General features: G+C 42.0%; 2 protein-coding genes across 3 annotated transcripts; one reads left to right on the top strand and one right to left on the bottom strand.

Annotated features, from left to right (window-relative positions):
* Positions 1–6,391: 6,391 nt before the first annotated feature.
* irg1l (immunoresponsive gene 1, like) lies at positions 6,392–12,130 on the bottom strand. Its single transcript, XM_084705981.1, has 6 exons — positions 12,113–12,130; positions 11,286–11,340; positions 10,487–10,674; positions 10,233–10,325; positions 8,413–8,618; positions 6,392–7,716 (listed from the first exon to the last, which is right to left on the bottom strand). The coding sequence occupies exons 1-6, from the start codon at positions 12,128–12,130 to the stop codon at positions 6,786–6,788; spliced, it is 1,491 nt and encodes a 496-aa protein (XP_084562107.1). The 3' UTR covers positions 6,392–6,785.
* Positions 12,131–13,991: 1,861 nt separating this feature from the next.
* LOC146273369 (uncharacterized) lies at positions 13,992–18,952 on the top strand. 2 transcript variants are annotated; one of them, XM_084705917.1, is made up of 11 exons: positions 13,992–14,145; positions 14,944–15,159; positions 15,250–16,491; positions 16,693–16,785; positions 16,985–17,089; positions 17,206–17,315; positions 17,422–17,610; positions 17,858–18,020; positions 18,210–18,375; positions 18,669–18,763; positions 18,867–18,952. In XM_084705917.1, exons 1-11 carry the CDS (start codon positions 13,992–13,994, stop codon positions 18,950–18,952), a joined length of 2,619 nt encoding a protein of 872 aa, XP_084562043.1. The 2 variants fall into 2 exon arrangements, with proteins under 2 accessions (XP_084562043.1, XP_084562042.1); XM_084705916.1 differs by having other exon boundaries at positions 14,944–16,491.
* Positions 18,953–19,181: the final 229 nt, after the last annotated feature.

Here is a 19,181-nt window from a genome sequence, read left to right on the forward strand (position 1 = left end):
TCTCCTTTACACAATGACCACATATCTGTGGAAAAGATGACAGCAAGTTGGTTTAAATAAGAGGACATGTTACAAGTTTCTTAGTAAACCTTGCAGCCTGCCATGTGGTGCTTTTCACAAATGTTTGAATCATTTCCTTGAGGAAGCGTAAATCACAGCAACAGCTGTGCATTTCTTTTTTGAAGACTATGGGAAATTAATGACTTGTGGTCATCATTTTGGTAGTGAGAAAATATTGAAACATCTGTGGTGTAATTGAAGATAATCAGGAATGAGACTGGATGTTGGATGAAGTGTTTTGATGGTTGTTTTTAGGAATTTGGCCTCACAGTCCCACCAAAGTCTAACAAAGTGTATAGACGTTGTGAAAAGCAAGTGGAAATGGGAGAACCAGTGAAAAATGGAAGTCTGAACATCTGGGATTCGCTTTTTTTTCTTCTTATGACAGTTTTGCCTACATTTACACTGCAGCAATTAGTTCACGTGAAACTAAATACAAGCACTATCAGTGTTAACATCTGGCCACTTGTACACCATTACCTCATGCTATATCATAACCCGAATAAAGTAATCTGACTATATGCAGGAGCAGCTGGGATTTCATTTAATTGCTTACAAAAACTGTTCTTCACACTCCCACCTACAAATGACTCCCAAACCTTCATGCTCCTCAAAGGGCAAAAACTTAAAAATTATTTATTTTGTAGTCACCCCCCAGGGACAACTATTCAACCCAGGGTTAACTGTTCTTCAACCAACAAACCTCCTCATCACCTTAAAATGGCTAACAAAGTAGATGAAGACTCAACCCGACGCTGAGTCACAAATATCCTACCCAAAGATAATTCCCCCACCCACTTTTTTATTGATTTAAAAAATATATACAGTATATATATATTTTTTTCCTTTAAAAATAAGTCCAGTATGTGAGAAATTGTTGCGACACGGTGGTGGGTCACAACAAGCCCAGGACAGCGCGAGGGTGGCCGTGTCGTAATAGACAACGCAGACAGTGTTGAGGGTCCCTCGACACATTTTACTGACATTGTGTATGTAGTGCAAACATTGAGTGGACCAGTTAGGATAGGGAAATAATAACAATATATAATATATATGAGAGAGAATATCAGAATTGTTTTTTATTGCCATGTAAGTTAACACAAACACAGAATCTACTGTGGCGGGAATCTGCAGTACCAGATGGCGATGGAGGAGGTGAGGACTCAATGATGGCTGTGTAGAAGTGCACCATCATTGTCTTTGGCAGGTTGAATTTCTTCAGCTGCCGTAGGAAGTACATTATCTGTTGTGCTTGTTTGGTGAAGGAGTTGAGGTTCAGTTCCCACTTGAAGTCCTGGGAGAGGATAGTGCCCAGGAAGCAGAAGGATTCCACGGTGTTGACTGGGGAGCCATACAGGTGAGGGGGGTGAGTGGGGCTGTGTTCTTCCTGAAGTCCACAACCATCTCCACTGTCTTGAGAGCACTGAGCTCTAAGTTGTTCTGGCTGCACCAGGTCACCAGGTTGTCAGCTTACCACCTGTAGTCAGACTCGTCCCCGTCAGAGATGAGCCCAATGAGGGTGGTGTCGTCTGCAAACTTCAGGAGTTTGACGGACGACTGAAGCTGCAGCTGTTGGTGTACAGGGAGAAGAGCAGAGGGGAAAGGACGCAGCCCTGAGGAAATCCGGAGCTGATGGACCGGGAGTCAGAGACTTGTGCTCCCAGCTTAATGCACTGCTTCCTGTCAGACAAGAAGTCTGAGATCCACCTGCAGTTGGAGTTGGGCACGTTCAGCTGGGAAAGCTTGTCCTGTAGCAGGGAGGGGGTGATGGTGTTGAAGGCAGAGCTGAAGTCCACAATTAGGGTCCTGGCGTAGGATGCTGGGGAGTCCAGGTGCTGTAGGGTGAAGTGGAGGGCCATGTTAACTGCGTTGTCCAGACCTATTGGTAAATAAAGCAAACTTGACCAAACAAAGACCACAAACATTGATGCAGAGCACTGCAAAAGCTCCACTAATTCAGTAATCTTAATATTTGTGTTTCTCCATCCAATGTGTTTACTTTTGTCTCCATTCTTACTACGTAATTGTGTTCAGTAATCTGTGGTCTGCACTTCTCTGTGTCACCGACCGTCTCTGGAGGAGGGGGTCTCTCACTGTTTCTTCTCTATATTTTCCTAGACGTTTTTGTCTTGATGGTTTAGGTTGGTTTAGGTGCAGTTATATGAGCGTGTGAGAAGCCCTCTGTGACATTATTTTAAAAAAGGGCTGTAAAAATCAAATGTGTTTATGGCCAATGTATCAAATATTTACAATGATGACTCAATGGTGTGTCATGTAGCCAGAACAATGGAGGCAAGACCAACAGATGAAGGGAGGGAAAGAAGTAAGAAGTAAACATGGATGAAGGTAAGGCGTGAGAGGGATGAGGGCTGGGATATTGTGTTTCCAGAGTGAAATCAATCCAAATGACCTATGTGATTGTGCAGCCCTCTGGTGGTGAATGTGCAACATTGCATTGAGAGAGACAGAAGGAGTGATGAAGAGGAATAAAAAAGAGTGAGAAAAGGAGAAAACAGGAAAGAAAGGGAGGGAAGCAGGGAGAGAGGCTGTAGAATAGAACCTCTATGGATGGTCGGGATATGGCTGCTTCTGGTACTGCTCTGTCACCTTCCTGTTCTCCTCAGACGGAGAGAGGTGTGCATGTGTGGTGTTTGGGTCCAGAGTGAGCTGACAGGAATCTGGGAGCAGAGCAGAGACCAGATCAAAGATAATAACACGTCCATTCATGTGTCCCCATGTTAAAGCTGCTGTTGTTCTGGATCAGATTCATCATTCAACATGTGTCAGTGGAGAGAAACCTGGACACTTCAGAGACTCACATTGTAAGACGTCTGCTCTGGTCTTGGGCTCTGGAGGCAGGAACACATCCACTGTGGAGACTAGAGACACACACACAAACAAACAAACACACACACATATTTATATATATATATATATACACACACACACATGCACAAACACGTCATCCCCCCACAGACACAGAGACACACAACAAGCACATACACACAGAAACACACACACAGAAATACACACACAGAGAAACGTGGTAGTTCTGGAAAGAGAGAGTGGGGGAGGAGTCACTGACCTGAATCATTCAATGTTGTCTGATTAATGTTTATCCTAGAACGTCTGATTTTACACTCTCAGAAGAGAAATAATGATGATTAAATAATAAAAAAAACGTCAGAATTGAGTTTCATGTTATGTTTTAACCTGTGATGATGTCGTGCATTTTTAATAAAGCGGTCCTTTCAAGAAAAAAAGAAAGACAAAAAAAGAGAAACTTTTCTTTTTCCAAAGTTACCTTAAAACGAATTGAGTTTCAGTGTGACATTGACAATAAATAAAATGTCGAACAAAAATAAATTGCATTTTACCATTTGCAATTCGGTAAGGTGGGTAATATACATCTCCCTCACTTCCACAAATCTAAAGAATAGTAAATATAATGTCCACTAGATGGCAATATAAGATTGGTATATGTTAGAAGCCAATAGAAGCCTTTGAGATTATGAAAAGACACATAGAATTCAACGTGTGTGTGCAACGTGAGCTTCCAGACTGAACAAACACAAAGCGTTTGTATATCGTTCATTGTTCCTTGTCTGTAAACGTGTTCTGTGTTGCCACTGTTTCAAGGATTCATCGTTCACAAAACCATGACTATAGCCATCAAGCCATGAATAAATTATTGGTAGGTTAATAATAAATACAGCAACTGGTCAAACATTGTTATGAGACAACAGTTACAGTCAAGCAGTCAGCCAGCTAGGCAGTGTTCCTTGTTTCCCACAATTAGCCACACTTTCATTAATGTTTTATTGTGAATTGGGAAGGAAGTTGTTCCATGAACAATAGGAACTGTATTCCTAATGCCAATGATGTCAGAAAACATCATAAGTAATGATTTCCAAAAAAGGAAAAACACAGTGATTCATGGTGACCAAGAAAATAAAACATCATAGGTTCAGCTTCAAACGCAGAAATCGCGCACACAATCTAAAGCTTTGTTTTGTGCTTTGTCCTTGTATTCTGTAAAATACTTGAGTTTAAACTACCAGGAAACTCCCACACTATTAAAAGTGAGATCTGGATGCAGCAGTGTCATTGTGAGAAACAACACGAGGGAGGGGCTCAGCACAGCAACCTTCAGCTAGTGTTGCTACCTGCCACTGAAAGGATTGTAATGATCAGGATTGTTTTACAAATAAAATCTTCAGGGAATTGATGGAAATCAGGAAATTAAACTAACAGGCCAGGCCATCCAAGCCTAGTCATGAAGAGATGGTTGGGTAGAGGTGAAGGCTGGGTATAAAGACATGTAAGGAGGTATGAGAATATTACAACATTGTCTGTACCCCAGCAAAGCACTGTTTGTTCTCCCAACATTCATAAAAGGCTCTTTAACTGCTTTATTAATATGAGCTTAAAGCTGCACAGGGCACCTCTTTGTTGATACAACTGTTCCAACATGGTGTGGTCTAGTAGTGCTGGCCTGTTACAGTGTTAGTTTTTCCCCAACACAGGGTAGGGCAGACACACTAGCTTGTGACCAAACTCATTCTGTTTGGAAAGTGCCCCCATTTCCTCCTGTCTAGATTTATAGTCACACATTGGCTTTAAAAATATTTTCACTCGGACAGAAGGGAGAGCAAGGAAGGAGGAAATGTTTCACCATCTCTTCCCATCACCCCACCCCCTCCCACAACAGTTTAATATTGTACTCTTTACACAACATTGACCCTGATCCCTCCCCTTTTTCTGTCTCTGGGCATTTTCCCCTGAACTTGGCTGTTGTGGAACTTGGATCCATGGTTCTTGGCCTAGCAAAAGGTGCTACATTCAAGTCCATCCAAGGTTAAAGACAAGTCTGCCGTAGCAAGTTCATATTTAATCTTATTTTAGTTTTTATAGTAGTAGTCTTCTGGGTTACCTATTAGATTGGCTGTACAAGTTTTGTTGACTTCAATCATCCAACCCTTCAGCTCCCCTCTGACACTTGTTGAGTGCAAAATGGGGGAGAGAAGTTGATACATCCACACTGTGTGCATTGTGGATTACTGTTAGAGTTTTGTACACAGTCTTACAGTAATAAACCACTTATGTTGTGTGTTACCCTGTGATTTTTATTGATTAAGAAAAACACACAGACAGTATGTGGTTCACCGGCTAACTGTAATAATAATATTTCTCAACATTCACAATAATTCACAACAGATTATGTTACCCTGAACATTAAGTAGATTGTTAGACAACACATGATGTGTTAATGGGTCAGGGTAATGAATTGTTTGCTTACTGTAGAATGATTTGGATTTATAGTAATGAAAATCAATTCCATCTGACTCCAGCTATTTCCTACATTTTCCTATTTGAAAAAAACGTTTTTAATTTAAAGTTTATCAATGTTTGTTATAATTGTGTAAAATAAAAAAGAATGCTAATTATAACATTCAGAAACTTTGAACTTGTTATAGCAATGCAAGTTACACACTGTAGTGTGCAAAAACAAGTGAAAAATACAGCTGCAAGCACCAATGAAGATGATTCACCATGGCAACTTGATCTGATCATGTCAAAAGCATGGCCATAAGCACTGATAGGAAGTTTTGTCTTTTGACCAAAGACCAAAGAACAGACATGAGCTCACACCGTGTTTAGGTTAGTTTGCCTTTGATTTGGTTGTAATGGATGAATGTTTATGAAAAGCAAAAATGCATTCGAGAACTTTTGTGACGACTAATTCCAAAGATGATCTGTGCTACGTTTGGTGAAGGTTGGATAAAATATGTTGGTATTTGAATGTCTTTTGAAAAGGCAAATATGGTAGACATCTCAATGAAGTCTGTCTCAGCTTTGATATTTACCAAGGTATTTGCATGCTAAAGAATATATTTTTTAGGCAAAATGCTTGAACAGTTATTAGCCAAATCACATGTTTGCTTGTTGCAGCACCCACCAGGGTATATTTCATAAAATCCAATGTGGCGGACCAATCCAACAAAGGGTATTGACTCAAAAGCATTGAAATTGGTTCGAGATTGTACCTCAAAAATCAAGTACACGGTTGCATATGTAAGTTAAACAATCAAGCCATGGACCTCGAGAGAAATACATGTGCATGCGTTTGTAGACGGCCACTGCCTAGGAATAAAAAAAGGCAGAAACTCAATGGCTTTACTACCTTTATTTATATTATCTACAAAACATCCTCTTAGTTTTGGTGGTAAACCTGTGAATGGACATACAAATAGGAATGTGTTTGGCCCACAATTCTAAAAGAAAATCAAACAAAATATTGAAAACAATTTCTAATCTTTATTAGAACCAATACACAACATAGATATCAAAGTCTTATTAATGTTACAGATTTTCCACCACTCACATGTGGAGTACGTCCACAGTCGTACAAAAAAATATATTGTGATATATAGTATATATATACAGTATAATGCTACAGTTTATTGTACATTAAATCTGAAGTTTAAAATGCTATAAGGAAAGTTCAGACATATGCTGTACCACAACCATCACCAAGCTCTTTAGCACTCTTTAATGTAATTTAAGTATTCATGTATCAGATACTATCATCTGAAGCAAAATAGAGGGGGAAATTTGAACCTCCAACCTTTTGGTATGCCAGTCAATTGCTCTACCACTGTAGCTGTGTCCATCCCCTATAGCCCTTGCACTGGCACTAGCCCTAACTCTAGCCTAGGCCAGTCTTACAGCATATGGCAGAGTAGAGGAGTGCAGTCCCCCAGCCTCTCCAGATCCTCCACTGTTTCAATGAGATGCTCCACCTCCTCTTCAGAAAGCACAGCCCCTGCGTTGTTCCGGAACTTTCTTTTCAGGCTCTCATTGGTCAGTGGATTGCGCCAGTGACCATAAAAGGTGTCACACCGCCCCTTCAGCACATCCCCACCCACTAGGGTTACCTGGACCTCAGCATACATAAGATCAAAGTTGGCAGGGTTATCGTGGGGATGCTCTACGCGGACTCTGCCTAGAAGGTCGCTCAGTTCCGGGCGGTGGAGAGCAGAAGGTGAGAAGGATTGTACAGTCACCTCCCCATCTAGCAGGGCGCTACAGGCATTAAACTGGAAGGAGTGACGTGCCTGGTGCTCAGATTCTGGGAAGGGCCTGTTTATGTATTTGGAGTGGGGGACTTTGAGTAAGATGTCTTGAACCATGCCAGTGGCCATAGGGCCTGATCCCACTCCCATTAGCATTTTGTGGACCGAGGCAGCAGCATCGGCAACCCAGTGCATCCCAAGGTGGGCAGGGAAACGTTTGAACGCTATATCCTGTTCCTCCAGCAAGAAGCTGTGATATTCTTCCTCCTCTGGGGAGATTAAAGGTTGGGGGACATAGTCTTCATAGAAGGCGCTAAAGCCAGCAACGCCAGGGACGGCATCTAGGACTTGCGGACTGGCCTCAAGCCCCCTGGAGGCCAAGAGGGCAGCCTCCAGGCCCAGCCGTGCAGCGTTGCCAATGTGGAATGGTTTGGACTGGGTGGCAGCATTAGCCATTGGAGCGCCTGACAGAGATGCGGCAATGGCAAGAGCGTGGCTACACTGTGTGGGCTCCAGAGACAGAAGGCGGGCACAGGCAGCAGCACTGCCCATGGTGCCCACCACACTGGGGGGGTGAAACCTGGGTGTGGTGGCGAGAGGGTGAAAGAGGAGCAGAAAGAGAGAGAAAGAAGTTAGGTCATATTACGGAGCTACCCATTCTAAAACGATGACTATTTTGCAGGTTTGGAAAGGTTTGTCTTTGGTGTGTCAGCATGTCAGTCCATCATCTTTGTGAATACAGATGTCCACTGTACCAAATTAACATCATGCTCTGCTCTAAAGGCACTGTGCATAAATGCACAAGGAAGATTATTTTAGGGGCATGGAAAGGAAATAACAGATTTTCACTGTGGTTTATTTTCATAAACCAAATAAATGGAGAGAGGGTTATGTTAGTCAATTGACTGTGTGTAAACACAATGTCATTTCTGGAGGCAAATCTGATGGGGTGATGCATACAGCCTCTCCCAGTGCAGGCAAATAAGTGTAGTTAAGTGTCGTATATAGTTAGTTTCTGGGCGTAGGGATATCACACAGTCTTTACCCCATATTAACATTAGTTAAAGACTCCACTCAAGATCAACAGGGACACTACACAAACCTTCCTGTCTAGACTCCAATGCACTGCACTGCACAGGCTGGACACTCGGTACTTGTTTTCAGGACATTTATGACACTTGACTGACTGCCATGCAGATTAAGCTGAGTCTTATAGGTCTTTGGGTGACAGAATATTTTAGCAATAAGGGTTTTGGACGTAGACACTCGGACTCACCTCTTAGGGATGTTATGTGCCTCGCTGGAGAACCTCATCAGTCGTCCCTGAATCTCAATCCCTATGTTAAAGGCCACCAGGAAATCCAGTCCACTAGGCTTGCTGCCTTTGGGCAACATGTCGCTGAGTGCCATCAGAGCAGGAAGTACAGCACCTGAGGGGTGGGTGGCAGGATGCCAGGTGTCGTCAAAGTCCATAGAGTGAGCCTGGAGACAGACAGGAGGAAACATTGTGTTTGCGGTTAACAGTGGATATCGATTTGGCTTCATCATTGTAAACGTCATGGGGAACGCTTTAGTTTCGAAAGCTTCAAAGTTTGAAGACTGGAACGAAGTGTCACAGGAGTCATCAGTGATGACTCATCACGCATCTTATGAATGCTTCTACCCACTCCGGTAATTGATCTTGGATCTTCTAACCATGCACACAATTGATCACCTGTCATTAACACCACCTTAGCCAGTTATGCCCCAAAAACAGAACAACTTGACAATGCAATTAATCACCCTATTGATGTTGCTTAAGCTGGCAATACCAGAGAAAAATTTGCAGTTTGATGACATGGAAAAATGGTTATACTAAGGAATGAGTTTAACCAATTCAGCACGACTAGTTAATGGGATTAAACAGCACCAGGGAACAATGTTGTGAACACAGTACTACTCTGTACTTTGATCTTTTTGTCAGTTTCTCTGTGTTCAAACAGCCCTGTGGTTCCTCGCCTAACATTATATTTCTCAGTTATCAAATGCCCAATCTTCCCCTGCAGGCCAAATATAGAAAAAGAAGGTGAGAGTGAGACTTTCATGTTGTGAATACTGTATGTTTTTGACATTGTAACTTGGGAATTCCAAAGAAGGGAATGGAGTAGGGGAGGGAGGGATGAGTTGGTGCATTAAATGTGTTGTGTCAGCAGATCAACACTCATCATCATAGGTCTTAATTGCAGACTGGAGAAGGTAGGTTGGTTTTAATTGGACCTGTCAAGGGTATGTAAACTGGCAGACTTCCCAGACAGTGGCTAAGGTTGTCCTGAGACGAAGATGGCACACAGCCTCTGCCCAGATTTGTTCTAGGTCTGCCATGGGTAGGGAACGGTCACAATGGCAAGGATGACCTTGTGCCTTGTAGTCACCTGTATGAAAGGGACTTGTGAGGGTTTGCTGGTGAGGTAAGTTTTCTAATCTGTCATTACTGTGATGTTTCTGGAGAATTATACCTTTTTTTGCCTGGGTGTGTATGCTGGTGGAGGATTTGACGAACAATGTATGCCTCTAGCATAACAGGCTAGACTGACAGAGTTTGAATGACACCGGGTTTAAAATTGATAATATGACTGACCTTTTTCAAGGGGATGCACATGTACAGATAGACAAAGAAGATATTCCTGTGTGATGTGGAGTCATGTTTGTCCTAAATATATAGGCACTTTGATTGTGTAGACATATTGGAATATGAGGTATGCCTCCTCAAGTTGCTGAATATTATACTTAAAGATTATGAAACGTATTTGAGGCATCAATCTCGTATCAATATATGTTTGTGACATTTTCAGACATGGTGGTGGTTTGGTTGGCACTCAAACCATTTAAAATCTGTAGAAAAAGATTTCCTGTCACACCTGTCACAATGTTTACGTCAAATAACAACCAATTGCAAAGCTTTTTGGAACATCAGCTCACATTGTAAATATTCCACCACTGGAAAATCGGTAGAGGTATGGTTGCAGTGATCATTGGATTGTTTCTTTTAATGCTTTTCCATGAACCCTAATTAACCTCGAAAAAACTAAAATGTCGTTATTTTTGGTTTCTACTCACTGCCACTCCATTGACAAAAGCTGCCAACGTCGGTGAAAGTCTGGTGCCCCTGCGTCCGAACACAGAGCTGACATGATCAGGGGCGTACATGAGCTGAGGGAAGAGAGAGAAGACAGAAGATCAAAAAAAGTGCAGTTGCATTTAAATGCTTTATTTAAAGTCTTTGGTTCCAGCTCAAACCATTCCGTCACTCATCTACCACGGATTGATTGACAAATTGATCTGCCTGTTTGTCTGTCTATCTGTCACCTCACCTGGCAGTGTTTAAGGGCCAACTGGAACACGTCTGTTGTGCTTCCCAGGATTCCCACTCCGATACTGTCCAGCACCATCCTTTTACTGCGATGGAGGAGGGTGGAGGAAAGTTGATGGTTCTGCACTCCCTGGATGAATTTCCCAAAGCTGGCTGTCACTGTTTCCTCTGGGGCTGAGTGCTCCTTCACTGAAGAGGAGAGGGAAAGAGGGGAAGGGAGAGTAAACATAAAAAAAATTTGTGAATTTGAATTTATGCTGTTAGTTAGTAGATTCCTCCCCCCCCCCCCCCCCCCCAACCAGGCGAATTTTCACGGCTGTTTGCCTAGTTTCACTGTTCCCTCTATGCTGCTTCACTCCGTGAACCTGCGCCTCGTCCTTTACTGTTTACAACGTTGACAGGGCTACTTGGTTGGCGTTGCCTTTTCAGCGTGAGTGTGAGATTGTGATTGGTTGAAATGCGTGTGTCTCGTGGCCAATGCGTGAGAGTTGGCAGCCTTGTAGGTTATATCAAATGCCTGGAGGGATCATTTGACAACTGTTTAACATACGAGAGGGAGCATAGTCGCGAGGAATGTTTAAAACATACCCAGCACATTTACTCGTCTCAAGTCAAAGTTGAGGTGCAGAACCAACATTGATGTATGTAAAGATTAGACTAATATTGACTGTCAAAGCACAGCTTTCTTACAGCCGAGTGTAGAAGAAAGACTTAAAGATTCATTTGAAGCAAACAGTGACAGTCATTCTTTCACACTGAGGAAAAGCAGGGGAGAGAATAGACAGGCGAGTTCAGTTTACCGTCCAGGGCTGACTTGTGGAGTCCTCTCATAGAGTACACTGGCCTGATGGTTCTCTGAAAAAGAGAGAACGAGTGACAAAGAGCAGAGAGAGAAATTGTGAGAGAAAATGTGAGAGAGGATTAGAAAGACAGAATGGGAGAGTAAGCTGATAAAGAACATCACAATATTGATTGAACATAGTTTTAAATATTTTTCACGTCTCTCTGTGCTTGGAAATTAATCAAAACAGGGAAGATGAGAAAAGTGTCCTTCGGTTCCCTTCAAAAATGCTGACAGGTGTGTCATTAGAGGCTTTGGAACAACCACACATTGTCTTCATCAGCACAGGAAGACCCTTCAGTACTTCAGAGTCACAAGACTGGCTTTCAACAAGAACTTTGTTTTTTGTTAGGATTTTTTTTAGGTTTCTTGAAAAATTAAGGCCAATAATACTCAGAGTTTTTAAATTTATAATAATAATAACACCTGTTTTTTACCTGTTTATTTGTTTCATTTTACATTATTGTGTCTAAGCCTTTACTGCTGTTGACTGGCACAACTCATCAATGTGTTTCAGCAGAGCAAACAGATGTCAGAAATAGTGACAGAGGCTAAGACTGTAGTCATACCAGGTGTACGAGGAAAACTCTTATCAACACGCGGCTTATAAACACATTTACTACAATTACTTATCCATCATTAAGAAACTGAAACCAAAACTGAAGTTCACAGGCAATACAATAGAAACCCTTTTTGTACATTAACTCTGTTTTTGTAAGGATTTGGTATAAATATAAATAAAACACATTATGTAATCAACAATGGATTTCAACAATAGATGCTTACCTGTACTTTAGAAAGCATGTTGATCTGCAGTATCTATTGTAGATGTTTTAAGTGTGATTTTTTTTCTGTCTGTTTTGGCTTCAGTCAGTTTCTCCTCACTTTTCACTTTGTCCTCGGTGTTCTCAAGTAAGACTTATTGCGATGCCAAAGTCTGGAGTCTTGAAATTGGTTGGATGCTTAAGGTGATGTTATAAATCTCAGGTGAGATCCTGCCTTTTATACTCTGTACAGACAAAGGCCATGGATACACACCCACAAAAAAATCCAAACAAAATTGTAAAGAATTTCTCAATCATTCCTCAGAACCTTCATCACCCTCATTGTCCCCATCACCCTCACAGGAGGAAGTTGATTGCCTGAGGTGTGAAGATCTCATGACTCTGAGAAGAAGGGGTGGGGCTGGGGCTAAGGGGGTGGTCGAGATCACCGGGGATTTATGTAACTCCGCCCTCCTCTCCCTACTCAGAGATCAGCATATTTATCATAAACTTTCCTTTTGATTCCAAACTTCAGCTCAAAGAGCATCCTCAATAGGTAAGTGCCTACTCTATTATTTAACAGGCTCTTCGTGTGTTTTTCTGTCTCCCAGTGAGTACATCATATTGTCTTTATCTGTGACATGTCATTCAGTGTGGTTTAGAAAACCCCTCTCTACTCTCTCTTCTGTTTCTGTCCTGTCCTTAGTCCTGTACTCCAGTTTTATTTCAACGTTTAATAAGAGCAACACAAACAGTACCTGTCTGTAGAGAAGCTTGTCGTCCCACACTTGGACTGTGGCAACTCAGATGTCCGAGGTATTAAACTGTCTGACGGCAGAAGCAAAAACTACTTTTTCTGAGGCTCTAAGCCACCCATTGGAATGGATGGAAAAGAGGCATCTCCCTCCTTTACATAAAGGGTGTGAAACCCCACAGCACACCTATGACTTAGCACTGCAAGGAGTTTAACTGGGACTAACTGTTCATTCTGAGGGAGAAAGGGAAAGTGTGTACGAAAAAGTGTGATTTTTTGGAAGAGGGTATTTTTCATAATTCACCCTCTTAAATTGTAATTCCAATTTAGCAAATGTTTGTGTTTTCATTATTTTCACATAGAGATGTAGAGGGCGCTATCATCATTGTTTTGGGTGATTTAGTTGATCAACTATGATATAAGTGGCATTATGGTGTCTGTTTGTATGGTCTGGGTATAACGTTTAACAGTAGTTATCAGAAACCTATTTTAAGCCCAACTCTATTTTAACTCCATATTGTAGATACAGCTACAATATGCACATTTCAATGTTATACTGAAAGAGACAGGAATTCTGGGCAATGACTAGAATCTTAGGTAAGGTAATGATTGATCACTCTCAGCCTTGAATGTAGAACTACTGTCCAGCTTATTTTGGAACATCATTCATATTACAGAACTGGCCAGAAATTTGAGTCATCACTTAATATGTTGTCCTTTCTTCAGGATGCTTGTCAGATCTTGTTATGTTGTATCACACTTCCAGGCCCCTTAGATCATCAAACCAGTTACTTTTAGCCATTCCACAGACTCGGATAAAAAACAAAAGGGCCCTTTTCAGTTGTGGCCATTACTCTGTGGAATAAACTCTCAATTTTTACCAGGTCGTCCCACTTCACTGAGACATTTAAGTCTCGTCTTAAAAAAATATTTTTTTATTCTTTGGCTTTTGAGTCAGTTTAGGGTCACTCGTGCTTATAGTAATTGTGTTGTTTGTCTGTTGTTTTGCTTTATTTGATGATTTTGTACAGCACTTTGGTCACCATAGGCTGTTTTTATATGTGTAATAAACTGACTTGACTTCCTGTGGCCTTATATTTTGTCTTTTTCAGTTAAACAAGATCAGAAGCTTGACAATCGTTTCATCATGTCATTGTCAGAATTTCCAGCCAGTTTCTATGGCGAGCCGGGAGTTATGGGCATGTTAGCCAATGGGATCAGTGCATTCCTTGTCCTTCTCCAGAACTTTCAGACGGAACACACTGGCATCCCGCCTAAGGGGGTGGAGAACATTTTAGCAGGTAGTTCTTCTAAAAAAGAATTTAAAGTTAATTATCACATTCAGATTCAGAACCATTTATTGGGCCCCTGTAAAATCAATATGCTTACCCTTTACAGTTATTTTAAAGACTTAAGTCGTCCCTTCACTTCCCTATATAAAGGAAACATTTAAAGTCCCTGTAAAGTGTTTTTTGTCTAAACACATTAGACATGTTAGAAATATATTGCTTCAACACGTTACAAAGACTGTGAACTATGTAGTCAGGGCAGGACTTAGGGCGGTGGGGGCTTGAGTCATTTTCGGGCCCTACCTTCTATACATGACTTAAATAGAACAAAATGATACATTCACAAGCAATGTACTACAGCTACATGATTCTGGATACATTGAGAATAAAATAAAGATCACGATTCTGAACAAACAAGTAAACAAAATAACATAATTGATGTCAATTGCGGAAGTCTATTTAAAATGTTTAATTAACTGAATTATTAAAACAATTCCCGGTAGGGGCATCAATTTTTGTTGTAGAGTTGTAGAGTTTTTGTTGTAGAGTCTAACCCTTTTGCTATAGCGATATTTAACAGTTGAGCACCTTCTGTGAGGGTGGGGTTTGGGCGACCTCAACGGACATGCCCCCAGCTTTTAAGATCTGAGAAAACGTCGACATTTTCAAGATTTTGATAACTTATTTTACCTACTCACTACATAAACATTCTGCTCTTATTCTACTTCTAGTGTATTGTGAATGCAGGAATGCTATATTGTTTTACACTTGGCCGTATTTAAGAGGACTAACCTGGTGTTTGCATTGCAGGTGTGCACCTCATCCTGATTGGTGGCATATGCCAGTTGGTGGCTGGTTTTCTCTCTTTCCGCAAATATGATCACCTTAGTGGGACAGCCTTCATTGGTTACGCCAGCCTGTGGGCCAGTTACGGTGCCACACGCATATTCCTTGGAGCCAGGGACCAACTAAGCAACACAACCCTGTTACCTGTCAACACAACTCTCAATGTGTCCACAGACACTGGCCTGATGAACAATATGCCTGTGTTCCCCAACATAATTACCAATGTGTCCATGACCCCTGCCCTTCTGAACTCCACCTTAGCTACTTCAGTCTGGCTGTCCTCTCTGCCAATCAAAGAGACTGCTATATCAGGCCTGGTCCCTTACATCCTCCTCTCCTTCCTACTTGCCTTCTGTTCTGCTACCGTCAACTACATCATGCCCTTTATATTTGGGGCCATCACAGCTACTTTAATCTTTGAAGCGGTTGGGTTTGTAGCCGGCTGGGCCCTTGTGGTCTCTGGTTTCCTTGAGCTTCTGATCCTCCTTTTTGCCATGTATGGCTCTGCAGCGCTGCTTGTCAAAGGCCTGGGCCAACGATTGATCCTTAAGGGCTTTGGCACACCTCTCTTCAATGTGCTCCTCCTAGGAACATCCAATGCTGGCAGTGTCCAAAGTTTGGGACAGGAGAAAAAGAAGAACACAAAGTATGCCGAGCCAATGGCACTAGGGTTCTTCTGTGATACTGTATCATCCTTCATTCTGGCCTTCTATAGCTTTGGGTATGTGTCGTCCTTTGCTCTCGGGGCCGTCTGGATCTCCATTGTCTCCACTGCCCAGCTTTTCTCTTCCTACTATGCTCACCTGCGCCTCGATGGGTATCACACCACCAAATTTGGCCTCCATGCCTCGTACTGGCTGATCAAGTCGTGGGAAGAGTTTGTGGCATCAACTCTGATTGTGAACGACGTCGCAAATGAGGCTGGCCGGTCACCGATGGTGGGAGACTGGTTCTTTGTTGCATCAGCCCTGGTTTTGATCCTGGTGAGCCTGAACACTGACACCCTGGAGTTGATCCACAATCTTCTATTCCTCCTTCTCTCTATCTCCACCATCCCCCAGATGCCCCTTCAGGGTTACTACATCTTCTTCGGGGTAGCCTGCTCTCTCTTTACCGCAGCCTCTCTCTATGGAACCTTCTGTCGTCTCATCAACACTATTGCAGAGAAGACCCTGATTCCTGTTGGGTCACAGCCTGTGTCCAGTGAGCGACTGAGGGCAGCTCTGGGCGGAAAACAGGGTGAAACCCAGCCCCACTCCATCCCTAACCAGATCCCAGATGCTCTATTTTACCTGACCAATGGGGTGGCAGCACTGTCAGCCCTCCATACCAGTTTCTCAAGTCAGAACAACTCGTTCCTCCATCTGACCATCCCCTGGGTGCTGATCTCTGGAGCCATCATCCAGCTCTACATTAGCAGGCTTCAGGTCAGGGGTGGCCTGAGATTTGGGTCAGTCATTCCATCCTTCTATGTAGCTGTATGGGCCACCTGGACATGGTTCAGGTTTGCAGGTATGGTCTTACATAATGACATAATATAAATATATCAACATATATCAATAAATTGTCATTGATAATAATATTGTTCTTGTAGGGAAAGTTTTGTAATAGCCTTAAATCTCCTAAAACCATGTATTGAAATATACAGTGATGAATTCTTCTCGTAAGATCCTATGCAACAAGACTTTTCTACCTCTTTACAACCTCTTCCAGGCCACCTGCTCAAGCTATCTGAAGACGCAGTACATGGCTTTACAGTTGGAGCCATTGCTCTCCTGATAGTCAATGCTTTCCTCATGCTGATTGGTGAGTGTAATTTTCGATTTATTTGATTTAAGACAGAGGACATACACATGAACAGACAGTTGGACAGAACAGTAGACAAACAGAACAACAATCTACCCTGCTAACCAGTAAACCAAACAGACAAAACAACAGACCAAGATTTTTTAGAAGTTTAGTACTATTTACCATTTCATACTCCCTCCATGTCTTCCTCTATCAGCTGCTTACAGGAATTTGATATTGCTGCTCCTGACCACCATCATGGAAGTGATCCTGGTCTGCTTCCTTCTCTCCACCCTCAAAACGCTGCCTTACCAACTGGAGAGTATGGAACACTTCTAATCTATCACACACCACATAACACATTGGTTTGACAGTTATACATAATGAATTTGCAACTGCCACTCTGATTCTGGAAACAAATTGTTGTCATTCTTGCAGTTGCTATGCTGGCAGTGTTCTCAATGATATGTCTGTATGGAGGGCTGGCATGCCTGGTTAACAACATATTTGCCCAGAGACTGCTCCCAATGGGCCCTCCACTTCTCAAGGTGAGGCACTTGTCTGAAGACCAGCAAGTGGTTTATCGGATGATAAAAGGTCCTCTAGTGTTTATTAAACCGTGACTTTCTTATCTTATATTTCTTCTTCTATCAGTATGAAAAGAAGGAGAATGCTCCAGTGCTGCCATGTGAGGTGGCTGACTCTCGTCTGACTAGCAGTGTCCTAAAGATTGCCAAGTTATTGGATGAGGGTGGAGTTTGTGGCATCCCCACTGACACTGTCTATGCTCTGGCTGTATCCTGTAAAAACCCACAGGCCATCGAGAAAATCTACTCCATTAAGGTAAGTTTTGCAGGGATGATGACATAGAAGCATCATGAAATTGGTGCAAACTGGTGGATAAAGTAATTACATACTGTTTGTGAGGAGTAGAGACAATTACATATTGTGTTAGATGTGTAAAACATTTTGTACCATAATAATCAATACAATCCTCTCATTACACAACTGACATTTAGTGATAAGCCAGATGACCCTTGTGTCTTTGAAACATTTTAACAAATTAAAGTGTCTATGTGACCTATTTTAGGAACGTCCAGCAGAGAAGCCGATCTGTATTTGCATCTCCAGTATAGAGCAGCTGATGGCTACTAAGCCCCCCTTCAGCCCTCTGCTCTGGGAGTTCATGAGAAATGTCTACCCCGGGGGAATAAGCTGTATAGTCAGCAAGGGAGACTGGCTCTCAAAACTGGGTATGGAGTATATTAAATTACATAAGATTTGATGTACATGGGCATTCAGAGGAAGAGTGTGTCTCAGACAAGTTCAAACAAGTACTAATCTAAAGTGGTGTACAGTTCTCTGAATATCCATGAATGATATTTGGTTTCTTAAAACATTCTATACTAAGAATTTTCTGCTGTTTGCATGTGCTTGTGTAGGTGTGGGCGCAGCTTACGATCGTGTGGGTACCAGGGACAGCATCATGATTAGAGTCCCAGACCATACTGTGAACCGACATCTGTGTGACATCACCGGTCCTCTTGCCATAACCTCGGCCAATCCTAGTGGAGAAGTGGACAGTACACATCATGATATGGTCATTAGGTGAGTTTATTATACTGTTCATGCAAAACACACAAAACAAAAAATATGTTAAATCATTATCTGTGTGAAAAATGTGTTGGTGGATGACAAAAACTCTTAAGGCAATACCCACCAGACGCTTCCCAGTTCTCCATTCCTAGTTTGAAGATCCAGTCCATCTAGTAAAACAAGCTGCTGTGCAGTGCCTTATTTTAACCTCTCAGAGCAATGGTGTCACACCATTGCATTAAATCGGCTAGCTGGTTCATAATTTGATCCATGACTAAATGTGGTTCTGTCTGTGTTTGCTGTAGCCGACTAGGACATAAGATCCAGGGTGTTCTGTGTGATGGGGAGTCCAATGAGGTGGTAGCCTCCACTGTAGTCAACTGCTTGAAGATTGATGAAGGTATGTACACTATTCAAGTTAGTTCATCCTTACTTCACAAACATAATAGGTACTCACACAACCTTAAGGGAATGCTTTGTTCAAGTCCTCTTTTCCACCTCAGGTACTATCACCATTCTGAGAGAAGGTTGTGTTCCTGCTGCCAAGGTTAACCAGATATTTGAAAGGGTAAAGAGCAGGATGCTGTGAAAATCTGCTTCATTCCTTCATTCTCTCTTTCATCTATTCCTCTAGTACCAGTCTTTGCCTGTTTCTTATTATGGTCACCAGGAGTCAGAGGCTCCAAACCACTCATCTATAAATACAAAATTAAGTATTTATTGTGTGTTTGGTTGAGCATGTATTTAATCTTTAATTGAATAAATAGGAATTTTAAATCATTTAACAAATAATGTGTCTAATAATACAAAAACAAAGA

The sequence above is a fragment of the Hypomesus nipponensis genome, chromosome 9, assembly GCF_054491055.1.
Source record: "Hypomesus nipponensis isolate SF chromosome 9, ASM5449105v1, whole genome shotgun sequence".
NCBI classification, from domain to species: Eukaryota; Metazoa; Chordata; class Actinopteri; order Osmeriformes; family Osmeridae; genus Hypomesus; species Hypomesus nipponensis.